General features: G+C 44.4%; 1 protein-coding gene across 1 annotated transcript in view; it reads left to right on the top strand.

The window, feature by feature from the left end:
- LOC115119048 (protein piccolo-like) overlaps nt 1–20,710 on the top strand; it is a 161,727-nt gene that overhangs the window by 50,912 nt on the left and 90,105 nt on the right. Inside the window, exons 17-18 of the mRNA XM_065022150.1 lie at nt 30–121; nt 695–1,197. Coding sequence (XP_064878222.1) covers nt 30–121; nt 695–1,197 — 595 coding nt within the window. The remainder of the gene's footprint in view (nt 1–29; nt 122–694; nt 1,198–20,710) is intronic.

Raw genomic sequence — 20,710 nt, 5'->3', positions numbered from 1 at the left:
CTAACAGCGACACCGAAAGGAGAGCCTGGGAAGCCTCAACAACAGCTTCCAAAAGGTGGAGCCTCTTATGCAAAATCTGTACCACCACCACAGGCTCAGCCCTACAAGCAGGAGTCAGGAGGCTTCTTTGGCTTTGGTGGGGCTAAATCTCAGCCTGCTCAGTCAAAGCCTGAAGACTCAGTGTCTGGGAAGATGCTTGGCTTTGGCTCCTCTATCTTCAGCTCTGCATCCACTTTGATCACCTCAGCTGTTCAGGATGAGCACCGCACCACACCTCCAGCTTCCCCCAAGGTGTCTATGACTCCTGCTTCAGTGAAAGAGACCCCAGCAGCAGGCTCGTCACAGAAGAAGGAGGTATCCCCGACAGTGGTTTGCCAGCAGGACCAGAAGCCAGTGGACAGACCGACTCCAACACTTGTCCAACAACCTCCACAACAGAAGACTCTACAACAACAAGGACAGCCTCCGCAGCCCTCAGCAGAGGCACCAAAATCAGAGCCTGATATATCAATAGTTGAAGCTGCTACAGCAGCAGACACTCAAAATCCGGCAAGCCCAGTGCCTGCTCAGAAGGCTCCACTGGAGAACCGGAGAACATCAGAACCTCATAAACCACCACAGCAGCCCAGCCCTGGGCGTAGGGAGAGTAGTGCCTTCCCAGCCACAAAGCAACCCCCCAAGCAGGAATCAGGAGGCTTATTTGGCTTTGGAGGTCCCAAATCTCAGTCTGCCTCCTCAAAGCCTGAAGAGTCAGTGTCTGGGAAGATGTTTGGCTTTGGCTCGTCCATCTTCAGCTCTGCCTCCACTTTGATAACATCAGTTGTTCAGGACGAGCCCCGGACCACACCGCCAGCTTCCCCCAAGATGTCTGCACTGGCCCAGACCTCCCCCAAGATGCCCCCTGCAAAGGAGACCAAACTACCTGCTGCTCAGAAAGCAGAGGAGAAGAAAGCAGCGCATCCCCAGAAGGCCAATGTCCCCCCATCAGTACAGGCCAAAGTGGACAAACCCCCATCAGCTCCTCCAAAGGGAGCAGCATCCTCCCAACCAGCTCCCAAAGCAGGCCAATCTACTTGTCCACTCTGCAAGGTGGAACTCAACAAGGGCTCCAAGGAACCTCCCAACTACAACACCTGCACAGAATGCAAGAACACTGTCTGCAACCTCTGTGGATTTAACCCCATGCCACATGAAACAGTAAGTAAATAGTATATGTTTCATCAAAGTAGTTAGGCTACTCTAAAATAACTGTTGTGCTTTTTTTTTTAGAACAATTGGTTAATGATAGTAACTTTACATATACAATGTTTATAGTCGCCAGTCTTGTCTTTCATGGGAGGTGTAAGAAAGGATAACAAGATGCTTTGATGGAGTTCTTGTTATTAATATTGTCTTTCCTCAAAAAATATCTAATGTTGGTTTATGATCTTCCTGAAAACCAATTGTAATCTGACAGCATTATCTTTGAGTATCTTGGCAAGGTTTTGACATTCATGTTCATCTGCTACTGATCACATTTGACATATTTTTCGGTGCATGACTTTTGTCTGAAGGGGTTTGGAGTACATCGTGGCTCCCATATTCTACAGAATATGCTAGGGATGTAACATTCACCGAAACGCATCGGCCCCTGATTCCATGTTCAAGATGCAAGTGCATCAGTCCACGGATCCCAAACCAATCCAAATGTAGCATGCATCGTTCAAAAAATAGGTTCTAAAGTTATGAATTCATGGTTCACGAGTATTTTTTGCTCATATTACATTCTTTCTACCGTCGGAAAATATCTCTTATCTTGTAACAACTGATGCGTCCTCTCTTGTTCAGTGTCGAACTGCATGTAAGTGTGTTGACAGTCATTGATCGACAAGTAATTTTGCATGCCAAACAACCCCAGGCAATGTTAGTAGCCTATTTAAACTGCACACTCTGCCCAGCTTTGTTTTGGTTGTTTTACTTTAAACAATCAGTATGGTCATTTTTAGATTTAAACTCAGCAAAAACAGAAATGTCCCTTTTTCAGGACCCTGTCTTTCAAAGATAATTTGTAAAAATCCAAATAACTTCACAGATCTTCATTGTAAAGGGTTTGAACACTGTTTCCCATGCTTGTTCAATGAACCATGAACAATTTATGAACATGCACCTGTGGAACGGTCGTTAATACACTAACAGCTTACAGGCGGTAGGCAATCAAGGTCACCGTTATAAAAACTTAGGACACTAAGAGGCCTTTCTACTGACTCTGAAAAACACCAAAAGAAAGATGCCCAGGGTCCTGCTCATCTGCGTGAACGTGCCTTAGGCATGCTGCAAGGAGGCATGAGGACTGCAGATGTGGCCAGGGCAATAAATTGCAATGTCCGTACTGTGAGACGCCTAAGACAGTGCTACAGGGAGACAGGACGGAGAGCTGATCATCCTCGCAGTGGCATACCACGTGTAACAACACCTGCGCAGGATCGGTATATCCGAACATCACACCTGAGGGGCAGGCACAGGATGGCAACAACAACTGCCCGAGTTACACCAGGAACGCACAATCCCTCCATCAGCGCTCTGACAGTCCTCAATATTCTGAGAGAGGCTGGACTGAGGGCTTGTAGGCCTATTGTAAGGCAGTTCCTCACCAGACATCACCGGCAACAACGTTGCCTATGTGCAAAAACCCAGCGTCGCTGGACCAGACAGGACTGGCAAAAAGTGGTCTTCACTGACGAGTCGCAGTTTTGTCTCACCAGGGGTGATGGTCGGATTTGCGTTTATCGTCGAAGGAACGAGCGTTACACCAAGGCCCGTACTCTGGAGCGGGATCGATTTGGAGTTGGAGGGTCCGTCATGGTCTGGGGCGGTGTGTCACAGCATGATCGGACTGAGCTTGTTGTCTTTGCAGGCAATCTCAACGCTGTGCGTTGCAGGGAAGACATCCTCCTCCCTCATGTGGTACCCTTCCGGCAGGCTCATCCTGACATGACCCTCCAGCATGACAATGCCTCCAGCCATACTGCTAGTTCTATGCATGATTTCCTGCAAGACAGGAATGTCAGTGTTCTGTCATGGCCAGCAAAGATCCTGGATCTCAATCCCATTGAGCACGTCTGGGAACTGTTGGACCGGAGGGTGAGGGCTAGGGCCATTCCGCCTAGAAATGTCCGGGAACATGCAGGTGCCTTGGTGGAAGAGTGGGGTAACATCTCACAGCAAGAACGTGCAAATCTGGTGCAGTCCATGAGGAGGAGATGCACTGCCGTACTTAATGCAGCTGGTGGCCACACCAGACACCGACTGTTACTTTTGATTTTGACCTCCCCTTTGTTCAGGGAAACATTATTCCATTTCTGTTAGTCAAATGTCTGTGGAACTTGTTCAGTTTATGTCTCAGTTGTTGATTCTTGTTATGTACATACAAATATTTACACATGTTAACTTTGCTGAATATAAACGCAGTTGACAGAGAGGACATTTCTTTTTTTGCTGAGTTTTCATGGTAAAGTTGATAATTTCATAATGAGGCCACCAATCCCTTTTGCAAGGCATGCCCTTAGCGTGAGGAGAAGCTCACTCAGTAAAAACTTCCAAATGGTCAAAACCAACTGGTTTTGAGATGGGGGTGAAATCCAAAGTTGTGCTACATATTCATTGGCTTTGCCACAGCAATTATTTTTTTACAGTCAATATTAATACATGACTAGCTCAAACACTTAATCTGCAATAATTCCAAGTTAATCAGTAGTTGATATTGATTTCAGAACCAAAGTGGATGGACAAAAAACATATGCTTCATTTCCCCGCTGATAGTGATAGTGGGGTGGTATATGCCTAGGCTCCCTTATGGCTCAGGTCAGATGCCTTCATAGTACATAGAACATAGATATACAGAATTTAAAAACACTCGCACGCACACACACACACACACACATACTCTCCCTCCACACACACACACACACACACACACACACACACACACACACACACACACGGAAAGAGAGGAGTCTGCTTCGACAGATCCAGCTCAGAGAGGCCCAGCTCTCCATCAGCAGACAATTTGAATTTAGAATTTAAAATGAATGTGTGTATGCAACAATTGTTAACTCATTGAATCTTTTCCAGGGAACCCAATTGCATCAACTTGTTTCAAACTAAATTGTATCTCATCGGAGCCCATGTGTCTAGCTAGATACGTATCGAATCGTCTTGAAAGGGAAATATTCACATCCTAAGAATATGCATCAGGCTTTAAAATTAGGTTCACAAACAATGAGAGGAAAAACCATGAGGATTTTAGGTCTATGAAGACACTCTATATAGATGTTGTGATCTAATTTTCGATCTTAAGGAATTGTATTAATACGCTGTGATATAATTATTCTAATTTGTTTAGCATCTTTAGATTTAGAGCATGAGACAGTTGTTTTGTATGTTTGTCACAGGTAGTATGCAGTATTTAAATAGCAACTAAGATGAGATATATTATTAATATTATTATTATTTGTAGTTGTTTTTTTTATCAACACTGTTATTTTTTTTCAGGTGAAGGAATGGCTCTGTCTGACCTGCCAGATGCAGAGAGCACTTGGAGAAGTGGAACCCCCAGGACCTCCCATGATGAAATCCCAACCGTTGCCCAGCATAGTCTCTACACCTGTTGCACTTCAAAAGGAGAATGTCACACCTGCTGCATCTCCAAAGCCGACTCCAGCTCCAGCTAAACCCCAGAAGGAGGAGATCCCAGTACCTGCGGCTGGCCAACAAGAGATCACTCCACCCACTGTACCTCAGGAGACACCAATTCCCGCTGGAACCCCAGCACCAAATGCAGACAAAAAGGAGGAGACCCCACCAATAGGATCCTCACAACATAAACAAGCTTCACCTGCTCTGGCTGAGAAGGAGAATCAAGAACCTATAATTGTACAGAAAGCAGAGGAGAAGAAAGCAGCTCATCCCCAGAAGGCCAATGTCTCCCTATCAGTACATGCCAACGTGGACAAACCTCCATCAGCTCCTCCAATGGGAGCAGCATCCTCCCAACCAACTCCCAAAGCAGGCCAATCTTTTTGTCCACTCTGCAAGGTGGAACTCAACAAGGGCTCCAAGGACCCTCCCAACTACAACACCTGCACAGAATGCAAGAACACTGTCTGCAACCTCTGTGGATTTAACCCCATGACACATGAAACAGAGGTAAGACTGCAAAATATGTTAATTAAAATTGATTATATGTGTATTTAGCAGACTCTCATATTTGCTATGCATGCTTAAAAGGACTCTGTCATAGAATATGCCATATTCTCTGTAATCCCCAATACCATGTTGAGCAGGTGTAATTATTCAGAAGATGTTAACCGCATAGGCACGTAGCAGAGGCAATGACTGATGAAGGTTGATCGCAATTTGTTCACTAAACTGTTGTATTATCCATCTTCAGTTATGTTGCTTGTCTAGAGAAAACAGGTCTTATTGTCTTGAATGGGTTTTAGCTCAAATAAGATACAGACTATTCAGATTCAGATTCCCAACATAGGTTTTTTATTGTCTTACATTGAATGAAAATTAGTCAGAGGTTGTAGCACATCATTGTTAGATATTGTACCCTTTTCTTGTGCTGTGATAACACACTGGGCATAGACTTCAATTCAACATCTATCACACGTTGGTTCAATGTCATTATATTGAAATGGTGTGGAAACAGCATTGATTCAACGACTGCGTGCCCAGTCTGAAGTCATTTGAGAGGCTGTAGTCTACTCAATCTCTTGTTTCCTGATATTGTGACTCAGTAACAGTGTAGGTCACTACAAGGTATTTGTGATGATTTCATCTGCAAATGTCTAATAATAACAGGCCTGCTCAGACCGCTCACAGCAGTTCACCCAGCTGCTGGGTACTGATGGAGGGATGGAGGCCTTCAGGGCTAGGGCTGGAAACATGAATGCTATCTGCTCTGTAAAGTCAACCTACATAATAACAGCCCATAATCCACCCTGTGTTCTCAGTGCTGCTGTGTTTCACTCAATACTTACTTTAGTAATGGGAGTCTGAAAGGATCAAGCTACAGGTAACTGCCAAAATAAAGGAAACACTTGAGTAAATGAAGGATACAAAGTAAACAACAAGAAGTATATGGACATCCCTTAAAGTTAGTGGATTCTACTTCAGCCACAACTGTTGTTGACAAGTTTATAAATTCAAGCACACCGCCATGCAATCTCTATAGACAAACATTGGCAGTAGAATGGCCTTACTGAAGAGCTCAGTGACTTTCACCATGGCACCCTCATAGGATGCCAGCCTTCCAACAAGTCAGCTCATAAAAGTTCTGCCCTGCTAGAGCTTTTTCGATTAACTGTAAGTGCTATTACTGTGAAGTGCCACCGTCTAGGAGCAAGAACGGCTCAGCCGCAAAGTGGTATGCCACACATGCTCACAGAATGGGACCGCCGGGTACTGTAGTGCGTAAAAATGGTCTGTCCTCGGTTGCAACACTCACTATTGAGCTGCAAATTTCCTCTGGAAGCAACGTCAGCCCAAGGACTGTTCGTCTGGAGTTTCATGAAATGGGTTTCCATGGCCGAGCAGCCGCACACAAGCCTAAGATCACCATGTGTGATGCCATGTGTCAGCTGGAGTGGTATAAAGCTCGCCGCCATTGGACTCTGGAGTGATGAATCACGCTTCACCATCTGGCAGTCCGATGGACGAATCTGGGGTTGGCGGATGCCAGGATAAATCTACCTGCCACAATGCATAGTGTCAGCTGGAAAGTTTGGTGGAGGAGGAATAATGGTCTGGGGCTGTTTTTCATGGTTCTGGCTAGGCCCTTAGTTTCAGTGAAGGGACATTTTTATGTTACAGCATACAATGACATTCTAGACGATTCTGTGCTTCCAACTTTGTGGCAACAGTTTGGTGAAGGCCCTTTCCTGTTTCAGCATGACAATGCCCCCGTCCTCAAAGCAAGGTCCATACAGAAATGGTTTGTTGAGATTGGTGTGGAAGAACTTGACTGGCCTGCACAGAGACCTGACCTCAACCCCATTGAACACATTTGGAATTAATTGGAACGCAGACTGCGAGCCAGGCCTAATTGCCCAACATCAGTGCCGACCTCACTAGTGCCGACCTCACGCAGCAATGTTCCAACATCTAGTGGAAGCCTTCCCAGAAGAGTGGAGGATGTTATAGCAGCAAAGGGGGGACCAACTCCATGATTTTGGAATGAGATGTTTGACGAGCAGGTGTCCACATACTTTTGGCCATGTATATTGTATATTGTGTATATTGAAAGTGGGATGCTCATTATTTTGGCTACCATATCTAAAAGAAAGAGATCTCAGTGACTTTGAAAGAGTGGTCTCAAATGAGCATAATATTTCCAGATTTCTATAAAATATGACCTATACTTATTTACAACATGGGCAAAATAGTTTTCCTTCCAAATTTGTTTTATTAAGTATGTTAAAATGCAGCTCTTCTGTGTTGGAATGGTGTGGACGTTCCCCAACAACAGAGTGGTGTGGGCAAATACCATTCAAAAAAAATATTCATGTGAGTAGGCTGCTGATTGGCCAGCTCATCCTCCTCTAGACTGCTGATTGGCCAGCTCATCCTCCTCTAGACTGCTGATTGGCCAGCTCATCCTCCTCTAGACTGCTGATTGGCCAGCTCATTCTCCTCAAGAGTATGACATCATATTCTATGAGGAAATAGCAAGCATTTTTTATATCTGTTTGACATACAAGTTTGAGGTGTTTTTTTAAAGTGTTTTTTCTCCAATTAATGCTTTGGCCACATATACGAGTATAGGATGAGTCAACAACATTATTTGGGTATTCTTTTAACATAATATTAACTTTTAAAAGGGAGATTTTCACTGGACAGTGATTGGCACCCGTTCCAGCCAATAACAGACTTGTGTATAAAAAAACTACTGACAACATAATAAAATGTGCAGCCGAGTTCATTCTCCCTCTGGGCCAGAACAGTTTAGAGGTGAAAAAATATAGCATTTTTACCTCCTGCCCTTTGACATGTTTTGAGAGACTGAGATGGATTTTAAAGCATGAGACCTCTATAGATGAGCGACTGAGCCCTGCATTGGAAATGTGTGGCGAGATTGCCTGGATTGCCTGGAGAGCTGCCCAGATTATGCATTTGCACTGAGGTCTAAGTGCAATGGCTCTATGCAACCTTTATGAATATAATTTATTGTTTGAGGGTCCTCAAACAGTATTTAAACGATTCTCTAATGTCGGACAGCTGCCTGCCGCTTCCTGGGACATCCCTCTCATGGTAAGGTCTCAGTGGATGTGACATAATGTCTCAGCCTTGGCGTTCCGGCAGCAATAAAACTTTATTAAAGTGATTGAGAGTTGTGCAACAGCATTAGTGAGATGGGATCTGCTGCTGTGGCTGGCTGGGGACTTTCCAGCCTCCATGAGAGATGGCAGGGCCCTGTAATATGCCAATAAACAGAGGTGAGCTGTAATAATTCCAACACAACACAGCAGCCTGCAGCAGCAGCACGTTTCCCATGCAGTCATCACTGGCTCTCTGCACTTCAACAGTTCTCTTTAATTCATTTGGCTTAGAGCCCCACACGTGTGTTGCCTGGTGCATTGGCACACGTGTGTTGCCTGGTGCATTGGCTTTCTGTCACCAACACACTGACACGGGCTAGCTAAGGGCTGGGACATTGGGTGCTGCCCTCACTTCGGTCAGCTCTGGGTAACTAAAGTAGGCTAGTGTAAATTAGGGAACTCCCTATTTCCAGGCAGGTAATGAAGAGTAGTTACATTACAGCTTCCATTACAGTGTTTCTTATTGGTTGTTTATTCTCAGGTGTGTGAGCATGCGTGATTGAAAGACTGGGTCAAACTTAACATGAGTGAATATGAATAAAGTGACTCTGTCTATTAAAAAGTGGTCAGATGAAGCAGATGCTAAACTACATGACTGTTTTGCTATCAGACTGGGACATGTTCCGTGATTCTTCCGATGGCATTGAGGAGTACACCACATCAGTCACTGGATTTATCAATAAGTGCATCGAGGACGTCGTCCCCACAGTAACTGTACTTACTGTACATACCCCAACCAGAAGCCATGGATTACAGGCAATATTCGCACTGAGCTAAAAGGCAGAGCTGCCGTTTTCAAGGTGCTGACGTGATTAAGACCTTTAAACAGGTCAACATACACAAAGCTGCGTGGCCAGATGGATTACCAGGACGTGTGCTCCAGGCATGTGCTGACCAACTGGTAGGTGTCATCACTGGCATTTTCAACATTTCCCTGATTGAGTCTGTAATACAAACATGCTTCAAGTAGACCACCAAGGTCCCTGTGCCCAAGAACACAAAAGCAACCTGCCTAAATGACTACAGACCCATAGCACTCACGTCCATAGCCATGAAGTGCTTTGAAAGGTTGGTAATGGCTCACATCAACACCATTATTCCAGAAACCCTAGACCCACTCCAATTTGCATACTGCCCAAACAGATCCACAGATGATGCAATCTCTATTGCACTCCACACTTCCCACCTGGACAAAAGGAACACTTATGTGAGAATTCTATTCGTTGACTACAGCTCAGCGTTCAACACCATAGTACCCTCAAAGTTCATCAAGCTAAGGATCCAGGGACTAAACACCTCCCTCTGCAACTGGATCCTGCACTTCCTGACGGGCGGCCCCCAGGTGGTGAGGGTAGGTAGCAACACATCTGCCATGCTGATCCTCAACACTGGAGCTCCCCATGGGTCCCTCAGTCCCCTCCTGTACTCTCTGTTCACCCACGACTGCATGGCCAGGCATGACTCCAAAACCATCAGTACGTTTGCAGACGGCACAACAGTGGTAGGCCTCATCACTGATAACGACGAGACAGCCTATAGGGAGGAAGTCAGAGAACTGGCCGGGTGGTGCCAGAATAACAACATATCCCTGAACGTAACCAAGACTAAGGAGATTATTGTGGACTACAGGAAAAGGAGGACCGAGCACGCCCCCATTCTCATCGACGGGGCTGTAGTGGAGCAGGTTGAGAGCTTCAAGTTCCTTGGTGTCCACATCAACAACAAACTAGAATGGTCCAAACACACCATGACAGTTGTGAAGAGCACGACAAAGCCTATTCCCCATCAGGAAACTAAAAATGATTTGGCATGGGTCCTGAGATCCTCAAAAGGTTCTACAGCTGCAACATCGAGAGCATCACTACCTGGTACGGCAATTGCTCGGCCTCTGACCGCAAGCCTCTGACTGCATTGTGTGCCTCCCCCCAACCCCTCTTTTTACGCTGCTGCTACTCTCTGTTCATCATATATGCATAGTCACTTTAACCATAACTACATGTTATGCCTCAATCAGCCTGACTAACCGGTGTCTGTATGTAGCCTCGCTACTTTTATAGCCTCGCTACTGTATATCACCTGTCTTTTTACTATTGTTTTATTTCTTTACCTGCCTATTGTTGACCTTTTTTCCACTATTGGTTAGAGCCTGTAAGTAAGCATTTCACTGTAAGCTCTACACCTGTTGTATTCAGCGCACGTGGCAAACACTTTGATTTAAAGGATAATGAGGTATTATTTTTTGGGATTCCTCATATTATAGCCATATCATTTCAAAAATGATAAATAGTCTCCACATGGGAGTATGGCACTGCTCTGATGTCAGTGTTCGTACAGTGGGCTAGCTAGCCGATTCACAAGCGTTCCAATGTAATAACATGTCATTTCTCAGACCTCTCTTAGTCACACAACTGGAGGCCTTTTCTAAAGGTCATCTTTTGATGCTAATGCCGTTTTAATGAGATGCAGGGTTATTTCGCACTAACCTCCACAGGCTGGACCAAAATACCACCAGATTAAACCTGAAAGCAGTTTGCATTTAATGGAAACTCAAAGTTGCTGCGGCATTATTGATGTTTTATGTCTGCAGCCCATTTAATATTGTTTTGTAATGGTTGCATTTTAGGTAATAGATGATCATCAGTAATTGTCAGTATTTGTTGCAAGTGACGTACTGAATTAGCCACATACAGTATTAGTATTTGTGTGCTACTTGGTAGCCTGTTCCCTCATGTCCCTGGATGTTGAATCTCACTAACAGGGCTATGAGAGTAGACCTCTGTGATACTGTGGATATTTACGACAAGGCTCAGCCTAACTCACACATCATAATGGAGAAATAATTCTTCATCTGATCGACTTTCCTCTTACATAAACAACTTTGCTCCTTGTGTCTTTCATGCACAGAAGACAATTCAGCCTGAGGTGGCGGTTGGGAGAGGGGATACACAGACGATGCTTACTTAGTACATCATCAACATGCCTGTGTGAAGGCAGAGCGGCATAAATTGCTTGGCCTTAACATTGATGGCTGGGAATTTGTGTAACTGCAGGGGCAGCTGACATCCACATTGTCATAAGATTTTTTTTAAACCTTTATTTAAGTAGGCAAGTCAGTTAAGAACAAATTCTTATTTACAATGACAAACAAACCCTACCCCGGCCAAACCCTAATCTGGACGACGCTGGGCCAATTGTGCACCGCTCTATGGGACTCCCAATCACGGCCGGTTGTGATACAGCGATGGAATCGAACCAGGGTCTTTAGTGATGCCTCTAGCACTGAGATGCAGTGTGTTAGGCCGCTGCGCTACTCAGGAGCAATACTGCATTGTGCTTTTCTTGAGCTTCAGATCTTTCCCTGCTTTATTATAGTATTTTTTTATTCAAATTGACAGATGCTGTCAAAGCCTTTTTATCCTCTACAGAAGAGTAAAAAGCTGTGGTATGGTTGGAGAGGAGAGGGGGATGTGGAGGCATGGGAACAAGAGGGGGCAAACACCCTCAGCAAGTCTGTCCATTTCCCTTCCTCTCTCTCTTTCTACTCCAGCTGGTCTTCTCAAAAGCCTGAGTGGATGTTTTCTGTTATCTAAGACACACGTGTTCCCTCCCTGGGTCTGTTTACAGCTGTTTTCTATTAGACCACTACTACCTAGTTATAATGTTCCATACAGGGTAATAATGAGCATGAGCAAGGACGTATTGCTGGTTGGCAGTCTCATAGTTGCTACAAATGTGCTGGCACCACCATTAGCCTTTGTATAAAATGTCAGTACTATAATTTTTTACTTTCCGATGGAAAAAGGGACTTCCAAATATGTAAACAACAACAGCAATCTGTCATTCATGGTATCGCGACTCATGGTCTACGGCTACCATCCATGATTAGAAATCGCACACCTCATAATCTATAGCCCTATCTGTAGGGAGCAATCATCACACCCATCTCCAAGGTTATGAAGCAAGGTTTTTAGCTTTAACTGTGGTACATTTTCTCTACTCTCTGCTAGGCCTGTGTAAATGTGTAGGTCCTGCCCTGGCCCAGGCTGTTGCTGTGGTGATACGGAGAAACCCCTTGGTGCACCGAGTGACGGTGTTAAAAATAGTCCCTCAGAGGCCAGACCAAACACAGCTTACCTGCTACCGCCTCCCTCCTTTCAACCCTTCTTCACAGGCTGTGTGTTTCACAGGGTTCTAGCCACTCTTTTATCTACGTTTTTAACCATTGCACGTTTTTTGCAGCGTGTTTGTATTGAAGATCAAGACTTCCAATATTATTTTATTTTTTACTTCTGAGGCTGAATGTTTCAAGTGATAATCTGCAGAGCAAGCTGGTTTAAATGTGCAATCTTACTCATGTCTTGGACCAGGTCTTCCCTGTAAAATAAGGTTTATGTCAATGAGACTAACCTTGATATGCTACAGTTAGGGCTATGTAGGATTTCAACACTGCTGTACTTTCTACCTCAATTGATTCAGACTAAAATATGAGTTATTATAGGCCAGTTGATGGGTGTGTTGTGCTTAGGAGCCGTTCCTAGCTGTGACGTGCAACCCTCAAGCAAAAATATTCCTTCAAAATGGGAGAGTGGTGCGGCTTGCTATTTTGACAGTGGGCTTGGCTGTCAGTTGGAGGAGAGGGAATCTCCCCCTAGAGACCTGTCCCCATTAATGCACTCATAGTGCATCTCTCTTTCTTTCTCTCTCCGTCTCCGCTCTCTATTCATCTTTCTATCTAGTCTATCAATCTTTTCTATCTTTACCCCTCTATCTCTCTCTCCCTCTCTCATTCTCCCCCTCTCTCCCTCTCTCATTCTCTCTCTCTCTCCCTCTCTCATTCTCCCCCTCTCTCCCTCTCTCATTCTCCTCCTCTCTCCCTCTCTCTCGTTCTCCCCCTCTCTCCCTCTCTCATTCTCCCCCTCTCTCCCTCTCTCATTCTCTCTCTCTCATTCTCCCCCTCTCTCCCTCTCTCATTCTCCCCCTCTCTCCCCCTCTCTCCCTCTCTCGTTCTCCCCCTCTCTCCCTCTCTCATTCTCCCCCTCTCTCCCTCTCTCATTCTCCCCCTCTCTCCCTCTCTCATTCTCTCTCTCCCTCTCTCCCTCTTTCATTCTCTCTCTCCCTCTCTCCCTCTCTCATTCTCCCCTCTCTCCCTCTCTCATTCTCTCTCTCTCTCCCTCTCTCATTCTCCCCCTCTCTCCCTCTCTCATTCTCCCCCTCTCTCCCTCTCTCGTTCTCCCCCTCTCTCCCTCTCTCATTCTCCCCCCCTCTCTCCTCTCTCATTCTCTCTCTCTCTCATTCTCCCCCTCTCTCCCTCTCTCATTCTCCCCCGCTCTCCCTCTCTCGTTCTCCCCCTCTCTCTTCTCTCTCTCTCTCCCTCTCTCGTCTCTCTCTCTCCCTCTCTCATTCTCCCCCTCTCTCCCTCTCTCATTCTCCCCCTCTCTCCTCTCTCATTCTCTCTCTCTCATTCTCCCCCTCTCTCCCTCTCTCATTCTCCCCCTCTCTCCCTCTCTCGTTCTCCCCTCTCTCCCTCTCGTTCTCTCTCTCTCCCCTCTCTCGTTCTCTCTCTCTCTCCCTCTCTCATTCTCCCCCTCTCTCCCTCTCTCATTCTCTCTCTCTCATTCTCCCCCTCTCTCCCTCTCTCATTCTCCCCCTCTCTCCCTCTCTCTCCCCTCTTCTCCCCCTCTCTCCCTCTCTCGTTCTCCCCCCCTCTCTCCCTCTCTCATTCTCCCCCTCTCTCCTCTCTCATTCTCCCCTCTCTCCCTCTCTCATTCTCCCCCTCTCTCCCTCTCTCATTCTCTCTCTCCCTCTCTCATTCTCTCTCTCTCCCTCTCTCATTCTCCCCCTCTCTCCCTCTCTCATTCTCCCCCTCTCTCCCTCTCTCATTCTCCCACTCTCTCCCTCTCTCGTTCTCACCCTCTCTCCCTCTCTCATTCTCCCCCTCTCTCCCTCTCTCATTCTCTCTCTCTCATTCTCCCCCTCTCTCATTCTCTCTCTCTCATTCTCCCCCTCTCTCCCTCTCTCGTTCTCCCCTCTCTCCCTCTCTCTCGTTCTCCCCCTCTCTCCCTCTCTCATTCTCCCCTCTCTCCCTCTCTCATTCTCCCCTCTCTCCCTCTCTCATTCTCTCTCTCTCTCTCTCCCTCTCTCATTCTCTCTCTCCCTCTCTCCCTCTCTCATTCTCCCCCTCTCCCTCTCTAATTCTCCCCCTCTCTCCCTCTCTCGTTCTCCCTCTCTCTCCCTCGCTGTCTACCCGTCTTCAAAGGAAAGTTTGTTGACGTTCATCTGTCAGATTTGAGAGAGAAAGCAGGGCCCGGGCTCTTCGTCTTCAGAATGAAGCACTCTGCTTATGGCAGATTAGTGGGTCAACACTCTCTCTCTATTATCAGAGGGCCAGATTGATGAGGAATGTGAGCACTGCAGGGGATGCTGAAAGCACACTATATTAGCCAGCTACAGGCGTTGCCAAAGGCAGCTGCCAGACAATCAATAAGGAACTTACAAGCATGAGCTTCTGCAAGAATAGAGGTTCTCTGACAACCTGAAATATACAGCCTCAAACACAACCCACCGGCCTTTTGTTCAAGTCACCTCACAGATGGCATGATATCAGATGTAAATCTCCAGTATTTTTGTATGCCCTTTGCCAGGGGACTTGGTTGGCACACTGTGCTTCTTAACAGAGTAATGCAACCAAGCTATTGATATTGTTGTGATAATGCTGACAAGTTAAAAAAAATAGTATATGCTTGGTTACAGCAGCAGTGTGTTGGTTTATAGGCTCTCTGGTTTACATGCTTACATATATACAGGCTCTCTGGTTTACAGGCTTACGGGTTTACAGGCTCTCTGGTTTACAGGCTTACAGGTTTACAGGCTCTCTGGTTTCATATTTGTTTTCAAGAGAATTCTTTGCTGCTTTGCACACCTGAGTTATTTGATATCATTGACTATGCTGTAGTTGAATAAGATTGATGTGGGGGGGATATAGAATTGTGTGGCTTTTTCTCTGAGATGTGCTATCACATTGCATCTACATTGAACAAAAATATAAACACAGCATGTTGGTCCCATGTTTTCCATATGCACAAAAGCTTATTTCTATCAAATTTTGTGCACAAATGTATTTACATCCCTGTTAGTGGGCATTTCTCCTTTGCCAAGATAATCCATTCACCTGACAGGTGTGGCATATCAAGAAGCTGATTAAACAGCATGATCATTACACAGGTGCACCTTGTGTTGGGGACAATAAAAGGATCACCAACCCCTCTTTTACACTGCTGCTACTCTCTGTTTATCATATATGCATAGTCACTTTAACTATACATTCATGTACATACTACCTCAATTGGCCCGGCCAACCAGTGTCCCCGCACATTGGCTAACTGGGCTGCATTGTGTCTCGCCACCCACCACCCACCAACCCCTCTTTTACGCTACTGCTACTCTCTGTTCATCATATATACGTAGTCACTTTAACCATATCTACATGTACATACTACCTCAATCAGCCCGACTAACCGGTGCCCGTATGTAGCCTCGCTACTGTTATAGCCTCGCTACTGTATATAGCCTCGCTACTGTTATTTTCCGCTGTCTTCTTACTGTTGTTTTTATTTCTATACTTACCTATCGCTCACCTAATACCTTTTTTGCACTGTTGGTTAGAGCCTGTAAGTAAGTATTTCACTGTAAGGTCTCAAAAACACCCTTGATAATTCTTCATTCAATACTGAAGGATTGTCACTTGTACTCATGCTTGGGTTAATTCATCTGTATGGGCAATGAACCATAATACATTATGCTCACATGCAACATATACTGTACAATACACTGACAAATACCTGTTGTATTCAGCGCACGTGACAAATAAACTTTGATTGGATTTGATTTTAATAAAAGGCCACTAAAAATGGCCACACATAAAATGTCTCAAGTTTTGAGGGATGTGCAGATTTGTCACACAAGCTGCCAGAGAATTTCATGTTAATTTCTACCATAAGCCACCTCCAACGATGTTTTATAGAATTTGGCAGTGTGTCCAACCGGCCTCACAACCGCAGACCACTTGTATGGCGTTGTGTGGGCGAGCGGTTTGCTGATGTCAACATTGTGAACAGAGTGCTCTATGGTAAAGGTGGGGTTATGGTATGAGCAGCCATGGGCAACAAACCCAATTGTATTTTATCGATGGCAGTTTGAATGCACAAAACTACCGTGACGAGTTCCTGAGACCCTTTGTGAGGCCCATTTTGTTTCGGTGTCTGTGACCAACAGATGTATATATGTATTCCCAGTCATGTGAAATCCGTAGATTAGGGCCTAATGAATGTATTTCAATTGACTGATTTCCTCATATGAACTGTAACTCAGTATAATCTATGAAATTGTTGCATGTTGCGTTAATGTTTTTGTTCAGTATAGAATAATAAAAGAGTGTGTGATTTAGTGTAGAGCTCAGCAGATATACGGTGGTGGTGTTATAGCTCTGGTATGGTGTCCCTGTGTGTCAGCATTGCATCTTCATAAGAGCTGTCACTGTGAAGGCCTTGTTAATCCAGCTCTGAGACTAATCACAGTCAATGCCTGCATCCCCTGCTCCCCCTGCACAGCTCCCCTGTTCTCAGCACAGAGCTCCTGCTCAAACATATTTAATTAAAGGAATTGATGATAGTATGCCCAGGACTCAAAGGTCTCTGCTCGAGTGGAAACCTAGTAACAGCCATATAATTACAAGGTTGACCTCTGGAAATATTGTGTGTTCGACTCTGACACACATGTAGCGTGATCCTTCTAGACTTCCATTAGTATGTGTTGACATTATGTGCTGCCGAGGTGTTTGTGAAATTGTAGTTGAAAAGCATTACAACTTTATCTCGTTGTACAGATAGATACAAGTCATCTGTAATATTTTGGAGGCTTCAGTTTGGACTGAGGCCAGTATGCCACCTGGAGAGATGTGAGAGACTGGTCCATATTTAGCCAGGGAGAGGGACTGGGGGACAGGGTAGTGTAGAGAGAGGACAGGGACAGGGGGAAAGGGTACTGCAGAGAGAGGAGAAGGATTTGTATACAGGGTACTGTAGATATGCTGTTCAGGTACACAGAGTGAGCTGTTGTTTCATCTTCCTCCACTATTTCCCCCACCACCCCTCCCAAGTGTGTCCTGTCACAAAGCAACAAGAGGTGAATGTAGAAGAAAACAGAAAATGGAACCTTATCTGTTTTTAATGAGTTATGCAAATGAGTTTGTGGTGTAGTTCATTTACAAACCAAGGACATTTTAATCTAAGATGTACTTTTGTGGCGGGGGGATAAAATGATTAAGCATAACATGATGATTTCACCTTGAGTTAAAACATATTGTGGGTGAAGACAGTGCTGTGGTAATTTAAAAGGTCAATATGCTATTTTACTCTGATGAGAGACAGTGATTCAGTCATGATTATGTTGTTATTTATGAGCCACTGATTTTCAGGTAATCAAAAGAGCACACTCAATTACCGTTATAAAATATCTGATATAATGTAACTGCTAGCATCCCCATTCATATTCAGTGACAAGCTCCTCCATTGGCAGATATGAATTCACCTACTCTTAAACATCAACAGGATAGCTTATTGAATTCCTCTTTCACAAGGGTTTTGATTCATGCGTATTGTTTTATTCTATTTCTATGAATAGTTTCCTGCGTCTCTCAGCACCAGTCTACCGGTCCTGTGTCTCTAATGAGGCTATTGTGTTGGCGTAAGAGGTGATAAGAGAACCAGGAAGTGTCAGAGCTTCTGATGACTAATTAATTGCCTGATGGGTCCCACTGGTGACAAGGCTCCTCTGATTAGCATATGTATGAGCTCGAAGCCACATGCTTGTTAGTGCTGATTACATCCTCACACAGACCAATGGAGGATGGAGAGAAGTGGGGAGAAGTGGAGTGGACGGGGCTGCCATTCAGTGATGACTTAGACAGGATATTCAAACCGTCAGTTTTATCTTTTAAACAATATTACGAGTTCTTAATTTACAGATCTACAAAAAAGACTGATTATGATTGCTGTCTGAATACTTTGATACTGTTTGACGAGAGAAGCCATATTCACGTTATATGAAGCTGTGGTCGTATATTTAGTAGGCATAGCTCTGCACTAGATCTTAGCAGGATTGGCTGGGAACTGTGATCGGTTATCAGAAGGCAGCAAAGAATCATGTGTTATATACCATACATAAAATCAGCGATACAATGAGCATAGAAACGATAACAGGAAACATAAAACAGTTAGGCTACATCCTCAGTGTAAAGAAATGGATAAGAATTCCATTTATCGTGCATCCTTTTTTAAATGATATATTTTTTGTATGGTATGGTTTCAGCATAGACAAGTGGTGGACGGTGGTTGACAGAGCAGTAAGCCTGAGCAGGGCCGGCTCTAGCCTATCAGGGGCTCTAAGCATGATTTGGTTGGGAGACACATGCTTTTAGTGGCTCCCCTCTTTACGTCGGAGAGAGAAATGTACGTTTTAAAGTGAATTTCCTGAAATTCTACACAGTATGCCATAGGGCGTAGAGAAAATGTTGCAGTTTTAAATAAAGTTTCTGCAGTTCTGCTTATTTTGTCATGGGGCAGAGAGGAAATGTTGCTATTTTACAAGACATTTCACGCAATTCTACACATTTTGCCATGGGCAGATTTGTTGTTGTTGTTGCAGTTTTTAACCATGTTTTCAGCAGTTCTAAACATTTTGCCATGGGGCGGAGATACCCCATGGCAAATACCGTATACCAGTGTATTTGGAAATATCCACGGGATGGTTTTTCAATATCGTTGAAACTATTTATTTTAAGTTTTTCAAAAAAATTAAAATATTTGTAGCTAATTTGTAAGTAAATATCTGCAGTCAACTTGTGCAATATGTTAGGAGATTGCGTTCCTGTGTTCACCTGTAACATTATTTGACATTTGACATTTTTACAGCTGACCCAGTCACGTGTTTGTTTGTAAATAGCACAACATGAGACAGGTGAGTCCAGCTGTGTTTCTTATATTTTATATTAAAAGACAACTGTGTTTCTTTGCTTCAATAGATTGATCAGGGACATGCAACTATAGTTTTTCTTCCCTGAAACTACATCAGTGCATCACATTCGACAGAAAATAGCTTCATTTTCATCAGATGACAACAGAAGTGCAACGCTATTTGGCTGGCAGCCACACAAGTACAGTGCCTTGAGAAATTATCAATTGACTTAGTGCACATTTGTTTGTGTTACAGCCTCAATTTAAAATTCATTAAATATGTTTTTCTCACCCATCTACACACCAAACCCCATACTGACAAAGTGAAAACATGTTTTTAGACATGTTTGCAAATTTATTGAAAATGAAATATAGAAATATATCATTTACATAAGTATTCACAGTATTCAGTATATACTGTGTAGAAGTACAACGATTACAGCGGTGAGTCTTTCTGGGTAAGTCTCTAAGAGCTTTCTACACCTGGATTGTGAAACATTTGCCCAAACTTCTTCAAGCTCTGTCAAATTGGTTGTTGATCATTGCTCGAGAACCATTTTCAGATCTTGCCATATAACAAGTGACGAGGGTGTGAAGTAACACAAGCGTAGACTAAAATGGACGTTTCTCCAGAGAAACGACACATGACTTTTATTCAGGTAAAAAAACAACAGAATGTGCCACAGTGCTGGGTAACAATAAAACCAAACCAAAATCTAGCTCATCTTTGAGCCTTTCTACGCGGGTATTCCAGTCCGTCTCTGCTACCGGACAGCTAAGCTGTTTATCTGCGTAACAACAAAAGAAAACAGAAACACAACAGGCTTGTCCTTACTGGGGTCAATAATATTGATATCGAAAACCTGTCCAGTTGGGTTTCAATATCCCTCCCAGCGTTGGAGGGCTCTGCATATCAGATCTTGCTGCTCCAGACAAAAATCTCATCTGGCCAAAACCAGGTTCAAAGAGTCACCACCCAATCTATTTTTCAAGAGTGTCCCGGCCAAGATAGGCAGCACCAAGTCATTACAAAAATTACCACCACCCAATCTATTTTTCAAGAATGTCCCGGCCAAGATAGGCAGCACCAAGTCATTACAAAAATTACCACCACCCAATCTATTTTTCAAGAGTGTCCCGGCCAAGATAGGCAGCACCAAGTCATTACAAAAATTACCACCACCCAATCTATTTTTCAAGAATGTCCCGGCCAAGATAGGCAGCACCAAGTCATTACAAAAATTACCACCACCCAATCTATTTTTCAAGAATGTCCCGGCCAAGATAGGCAGCACCAAGTCATTACAAAAATTACCACCACCCAATCTATTTTTCAAGAAT

The sequence above is a fragment of the Oncorhynchus nerka genome, linkage group LG9a (genome assembly GCF_034236695.1).
Source record: "Oncorhynchus nerka isolate Pitt River linkage group LG9a, Oner_Uvic_2.0, whole genome shotgun sequence".
Classification (NCBI taxonomy): Eukaryota; Metazoa; Chordata; class Actinopteri; order Salmoniformes; family Salmonidae; genus Oncorhynchus; species Oncorhynchus nerka.
The sequence above is the reverse complement of the archived record's forward strand: the minus strand, read 5'-3'. Positions and strand labels throughout refer to the sequence as shown.